The sequence below is a fragment of the Macrobrachium nipponense genome, chromosome 9 (genome assembly GCF_015104395.2).
Source record: "Macrobrachium nipponense isolate FS-2020 chromosome 9, ASM1510439v2, whole genome shotgun sequence".
NCBI lineage: Eukaryota > Metazoa > Arthropoda > Malacostraca > Decapoda > Palaemonidae > Macrobrachium > Macrobrachium nipponense.
The window spans coordinates 66,292,696-66,300,195 of NC_061110.1; the positions used below are offsets into that span (position 1 = coordinate 66,292,696).

At 40.8% G+C, this 7,500-nt stretch overlaps 1 protein-coding gene across 2 annotated transcripts in view; it reads right to left on the minus strand.

Annotated features, from left to right (window-relative positions):
* The window catches only part of LOC135218434 (very long chain fatty acid elongase AAEL008004-like), a 91,048-nt gene that overhangs the window by 41,945 nt on the left and 41,603 nt on the right, over positions 1–7,500 (minus strand). For both annotated transcript variants that reach the window (XM_064254745.1, XM_064254744.1), the window contains exon 3: positions 318–508. In XM_064254745.1, the coding sequence (XP_064110815.1) occupies positions 318–508 (191 nt within the window). The remainder of the gene's footprint in view (positions 1–317; positions 509–7,500) is intronic.

A 7,500-nucleotide genomic window follows, 5' to 3' on the forward strand; every position in this document is an offset into this window, starting at 1 on the left:
GACTTATAAACTAATTTAGAATTATATTACAGTATATATCAAAACTATGTATAATGTGTGAAGAATCTAGGTGTTTAGTTCACTAAGTACAGTACTCTTATGCAGGAAACGTACAACACAAAGTACTTTTAACAATGAACAATAATTATCGTTATACTATTCATGGACATAAAATTCTGAAAAAACTTTGCACGGTAATATAATTTCTAACTACAGTGGTCACAGAAATCTTTAAACTATTTATTTATGGTTAAAGGCAATATACCACATTGTAGTGAAAAATTAAGATATATGTTACTTCAAAACGGTTATCCTACCTCAAAGAAAATCCACGTTGAAAATACCACTTGGAAGGCATTGTATATAACTATGATGTTCCGGAGTTGAAACGCAGGCCGACTCTTCATGTAATAAGGACCTGCTACTTTGACAATGAATACATAACTGAGGCAGATGAAAAATGTTGGCCATGGGGAATCCATCAATAGCCAACCATCCACTCGAGGGTCTGAAATAAAAAGGGGTTTATATATAAGCAATCCCTCAATTATTATCTGGATCTTCATTACCCGGAACACACCTGGACCATGGACCAAGGCCCAAAGACATGATATATACAAATAAAAAACTCTCCGATGGTTGGCAATGCTGCTGCACCTCAAGATAATGTTGTTAACACTATTTACACTAATAAACAAACTGAGAAAGGGTTTTGGGGGTGGTGGAGCCCTGGAGAAGTTTCCGAGGTGGAGGGGGTGGGGTTAGCTGGCTTGGCACATGGGAAATGAGGGGCAGTGAGGGGCTGTGTAGAGGAACTCATCATAGAATGGGTTGTTTTGGAGGGTGAATGGAGCTGGGGAACAGTTTCCCTGGCAGGGAGGAGGAAGGGATACAGTACATAATGGATAGGTGAAGAGGGTTAGGTGGACATCTGACTTGCTAGCTTGTTTTGTTTCCTGTTTTTTATCCATATTTCATTAAGGGATATGTACAGTACTGCACTGTAACAAAGAAAAAAAAAAAGGGGGGGGAGGGGGTTACTTATAACTTTCATGAGTTGGTAACCTGGACTTAGAACTCTAACTTAGTTTATGGGCACTGAAAATTTATGCAAGTTCACATATCACTTGGGGCCCTTCAGCAATCACTTCCAAAAATCTCTCACACTCCCCCTCCGTTGTGCCTTGTCTTCCACTGCAACTCCCGTCAGATCCTCTATATAGTAGAGACAGGCAGTCCCTGGTTATTGGCGGAGTCAGTCATCAGCGATCCGGTTTTCTGGCGCTTGTCTAGTGCCATAAAATCGGCGATTTATGGCGCCAAAATGGGGCGAGTTCCAGTTATCGGCGGCGCCTTATGGCGCCATAACATACCCGACAGGGTGCTTATGGTGCCCATAACCGGCGCCAAAAGTGCCATAGATTGCTGAGGTTCGGTAAATGGCGGGTTTTCGCCTCACCCCCACAAACGGAACCCCTGCCGATAACCGGGGACTGCCTGTATATGGCCTTTCATTTGATGCTAATTTTGGTAAAAGTTTTCTCACTTTTCGCCTGTAAGGGCTCCCTATTCCATTATTGTTTCACCTTCGCCTTTCCTACACATTTTGTTCAATGGCTGTTATAGCGTTAACATAACAGCATTCAAAAGTGTCACTGGGAGAGGTCAAGATTTCTATTAGTCCTTATTTTCCATTAACCTCTGACCTCTATTGATTAACTTACTGAAAGCTTCTAACCTAGCCTTTCTGCCCTGTACTGTAAGGGATAAAACATTCATTCATACGGGCAAAGGTCGGTTGGATCCCGGCATCTGGGTTATTCAGTTTTTTATTGTCCCTTCTTTGACTTTTATCAATAATCTTTTGTGTGACCTTCTTCATTTTTTAAAATATCTAGTTTACTTGATTACCGACATCGATTCTATTATAATGCCACCACAAACTGAGTTATATATAGCATGTGTTGCGAACATCTAGAAATACAGTACAGCAAAAAGAGAAAAGAAAAAAAAATAGAGAAAAAAAGGTTAACACATGATACAGTACTGTGCTAGGAAAAATTCACACAATCACACAATGTGAAAGCGGTACAATTAAGAGTTAGCTTTTGCAACTGCTATTGACTTAAAAGCATGGAGTCACTTAACTAGTCATGAACTGTCACGTTATTTATAGCTTTTTATTGGCTGATATGGATACATCATCAGTATAACACAGTATGGTAGAAGGTGCAAGGGTGGAGCAGCACTTGCATGTTTTGTAAGCATTCTCGCTATTGGCGGAAATGTATACATCATTGTTATTTCAAAGGGCACCATAAACAAATCGTATGTTAAGTGGCTACATCAAGAAAGTAACAGTGCACTCAGTGGGCACTGCAGGTCCCTGCTTTTGTGTGTGGTGCTGTGCATTGTGTGTATGGCCTCACCTTGTCCTAAGAGGGCGAGGAAGGTGTTGGTCATTCAACAAAAATGAGAAATTTTTGGGAGGATGGAGCAAGTTTGGTCTAGGTCAGCAGTCTTCAAACTTTTTGATGTCATGGCCTACTTTAGATATCTCCAAATACCCATGGCCCACTAATTCAGATTTTGGATAGGAATTTTTTACATGTTTTTACCATAAATTTAAGATATATTTTCATAAATTCAATATTAAATATGCTCAGTCTCTCTTCATGACCATTTTTATGATCTAAAAATTAACTAGTGAACAATTACTGGGATAGAATAAAAAAAATATATTTATCTCCATATTTTTTCATATAGTACTGTTCATTTATAATTATAGGTCCAGATAAAAGAAAAAATACTTTTGTTTCTATTTTTATATACGTATTGTTTATTTAACTTTAAATTCTAAATTTTTTTGTCCGTGGCCCACCTGATAATCAGCCCATGGCCCACTGGTGGCCCACAGTTTGAAGACCACTGGTCTAGGTCATGTATAATGGAGGAATACAGAATTTCCAAGTCAACCTTGCATATCAAGACTTCCCAAGACAAGCTGAGGTAGTAATACATGATGGAATTCGGTAAAAAGATAGCCAGGAGTCAAGCCCACAAGGTCGTGGCAAAATGACAGATTTTGAATGAATTTGTATTTTTCATAGTTAACAAACCTCAGGTCTAACAATTGGATAATCTTGTGCCAGCTGGAAACCAGTTAAAAACAATAAAAGAATTGTAAACCAAGGAATCTGTGGCATCTGGAAACACGTGTATACGAGGTGGAAGCTGGTCACTGACCAGGCAAAGAACCTCGTCACACACTTGTCTTTCTTTGACCGCCTTGGAGAGTAGTTGCTTTTGCTCTCCTCCCAAGCCGGTTTCTTTGTTTGCCCGTGACTTCTTTATTTCAGAGTGTGTGTGTGTGTGTGTGTGTGTGTGTGTGTGTGTGTGTGTGTGTGTGTGTGTGTGTGTGTGTGTGTGTGTGTGTGTGTGTGTGTGTGGTTTTAGTGCATCATGGAGTCCACCGATTCTTCTAGGCCTCATCAACATGTCCCTGGGCATTCAAGGATCTCCGTGTTCCAGGTTTTTGGCTGCTACCATTACAGATCCCTATTTGACTTGCAGTAGGTGCTGATCTAATTATTGTATCATTACTAATCCTTGCCTGGAATGTCCTTCCTGGCCTAAGTTGCAGTGGAAGGCATTTTACAAGAGGGAGCATCATAGAGTTTCTACAGGTCCTTCTTGGCAGGGGTTTTTGCCTCCTTGTTTGGATGTTTCAGCTTCCCCTCTTCCACAAGCATTCCCCCTACTTCGGTTGTACCGCTGTCTCCTTCCTTTTCTTCCATCAGTTCGTCGTTGGAAGTACTGGAAGTTGTACAGGATGAAATTATGCTTAATTAGCCTCCTCTCCCGCTGGATCTAATGTCCTTCCCAAGAGAGAGGAGGCTTCTCCAACAGGGTTCCCAATCCTTGGATGGCCTTCTCTCACAATTCTTGGCAGCTCGTACCCCACCTCCAGCCCCAAAGGCAATCCCCCCACCTCCAGGCCTACATTACTTTGGATCTTGTGTACTGCCTCCTAGCAGGATGTCTGCATCAATGTTCACATTTACTGGGTTGCCTATTATCATCCCTCCGGTGAGGCCATCGACCAACGCTGCCATTCGAGATGTCATGACGTGACTCCCAGCTTCCTCTCAGCCTATGACATCAGCTGTGGTGGCATCTCTTCCTTCTGTTGTTGTGATGTCATCTCATTCGACTATAATGTCATCGCTTCCACTTGCTGTTTTTCGAGAGAGGTTTTCTGCTCTCTCTGGCAAGAAGAGTCATAGAAGGAATGATTCATCCCCTCCATCTCCTAGTACGAGACGTCATAAAAGGAGGAAGCTCACCATATCTCCTTCTGCCTTTTCTTCTCCCTCTCCTCCTCACCCTCGAGTCAAGACGTTGGAGAACTACGGACTTGTGACCTCATCTTCTGTGAGTGGGAGGAGTGCATCGCCGACTTCCCTATACAGACGTGTCTCTCCCTTACGCGTACGTGTTCGTGACCATGGAAGGGTTGAGAGTGAGAAGTCTTCACCGTCTTCTATGCACGGCTGCGTCTCTCCTTCAAGTGTACGTGTCCATGATAGAATGTCGCGGACGAGAAAAGTGCTTCCCCATCTTCGGTTCACAGCTGTCTCTCTCCTTTAGGTGTACATATTTAAGATCATGGAACTCCTGTGCATGAGAAGTGTGCTTTGCCATCTTCTTTACACGGCTGTGTCTCTCCCTTTCACATGAGTGTTCGTGTCCATAGATGTGTGCCGTTATGAGGACACTGATCAGTCTACCTTGATGTGATTTTGGCAACAAATGGCTGCTTGTGTGAACAAACATGGCACTGAATTGAAGGCTGCTGCTATGAAATTCGCAGACTTTAAGGCATGCGAAGATTGGCTGTCTCGGTTAAAAATGTGATATGGGATTTCTATTAGAATGAAAGAAAGAAAAAAAAAAACTTGGGAAAGTATTAGATGCTTCCATGGAGGGAATAGAAGAATTTTGCCAGATATTACAAAACTTGATGAAGAAAGAAGGCCTAGTTATAGGGCAGATCTACAATGATGAAAGTGGTCTATTCTATCGCTTCTTTTCCACTAACACCTTGGCTAATAAGAAGGAAAAGAATTTACTATGCTACAGGCAGGCATTGTTGCAACAGTGGTAGCTGGATTTGCGAAGCAACCACGTATCCAGCGTAGGTTGATGGATAGGTGCCCAGTGATTTAGTATCATTTGGCCAATGGATTGATATGCCTCCAAGATAATTTCCAGTAGGTTCCATAATAATTTTGTGGGAAGGTTATTCATCATAAGAACACAGGACCTTGGCATTGCAAGACACTGGGTAAAGGCTTTGCTTCACATAGACAGTGAACTGTACCTCCTAATGCAGCCTGATTGGTTGGTGATGAAGGTCGTATTAGGGTCATGTATTTGCCTACTAATAGAACTATGTATACTCATTCAGCCAGAGGACCAAGGTGTTACTGTTGCAACAAAATGGCTTGGCTATAGTACTGGAAGAAGTTCCTGGAGAGGGTGATGGTAGTATTCAATGAATGCTGATGCTTGGAAGGACATCGCTGTAGAGACCCTCAATCATGCCTGGAACCATATGCTGAATGGAGAATAGGTGATGATGACTTCCAGGGGTTCAATGTCAACAACTTTCGTGCTACAATCACAACTAGAGGTTAACAATTTTCATGCTACACTCACAACTAGAGGTGAAAATGTTATTAAGGATGAAACACAGGAGTGACCCTAGCTATCAACTTTTATCTGACAAGTGAGATAGCTGCAGTAGTGGCTAAAGATGACTACAATGATGATGAAGCTGTTCTACAACAACTACCTCATAGAAGAGTACGTGTACAGCCCTCGATACACTTAAAGGCAGTCCCTAGGTATCGGGGTGGGGGGGGTTTCATTCTTGAGGGTGTGAAAGTAACCAAAAATTGGCGATAACAGCGCCGATCCCTGCTTTTCGGTGCCGATAAGTGGAGATTGGCACATATTGGGACCAAAAATCCAGTTATCGTCGTCGCTAGACAAATGCAGTAAAAGCAGATCGCCAATAACTGGGGACTGCCTGTACCGAGATGTTGCAGAACCTCAATATGGATCCGGATCCCAAAGTTTTCCCCAAGGCTTTGAACATGGCTGCTCAATTGTGAGAATATTGAAAGATTGTCACTGCCAAGTACCATCAACAGCTTTTCAGATCCCAAATCCCTGTGCACCTTAGTCCATCACCATCCATATCTTCAGTGTCTCGGTCGGAGGGGCTCCTTCCACGAAGAACCTGATGTGTTGCTGCCCCACATTGATGTCCCTGACCCTCTAGGCACCTCTATGCCAAATCCAACCACTTCACCATGTAATGAGTCATAGGAGGCACAGGAAAATGATACCAGTCTTGATGACACCCCAAGATGTTGGAGGGGGAGGAGGTGGATGAGGACTTTTAAACCTCCTCACAAGTTTTTAAAACATCCAATCATTGTGAGCAACAAGGACAGAGTTAGATTTGTTAAATTTGTTTTTTGTGTGTATGATATATTTTGGAAAAAAGGATAAAAAATTTTTGTGCCAACTTATTGTGTATTGTGTTCCATACAGAAATAAAAAGGGGTTTAATTTTTCTGTAAGATGCATTTTGGGGAAAATGACAAAAATTATTTTTGTAAACTATCATATTATGTTGCATAAAAAAATACTTTTTTGTGTACAGTATGATGTAGTGTATATTCTACAATGTTTGGGGCAAATGAAAAACAATGTATAGCCAACCATACTGTATGATGTGTACGAGAGAAAAAGATGAGTTTACTTTTTATTATGGATGATGTATTTTGATGAAGTAATAAAATAAAAATTGTTTGTGTAGCTTATCAAATTGTCTTGCATACAGGAATATTTTCTTTTATGTATGGTAGTGCATTTTACAGTTTGGGGCAAATGACAAATGTTTAGCCAACCAAACTGTGTGTAACATACAAAACAAAAAGAAGGGGCTTACTTTTTTCCTGTTATATACATTGGGAAAAGTAATAAAAACTGTTTGTGTAAGTGTAAACTATCGTAGCATTGCATGCAAGAATAATAAAGTGATTACTTTTTTTGTGAACTGTATGATGCTTTTTAGTGTTTGGGATGAACGAAAAACATTGTCGTCTACCTTATTGCATGTTGCATTCAAGAGGAAAAGAAATGCTTTTTTGTGTTTTTAACTATATTTATAGAGTTTATCTTGTCACAAATATAATAGGGAAATACGGTAGAAAATTGATTTTTGCATAAAGTTTCCGTTTAAACTACGATAGTAATTGTTTATAAGCATATTTAGTGTTTACATTTATGCGGTATTGACAAAGGTTAAGTGAGTTAGGGTATGGAGTTGCCCTTGCATACCCATTGATTATTTTACTTGTCCTTATCCAGATTTCATCATCATCCAACAGGGACTGGACAATTAAGGGATTGCTATATCATAAA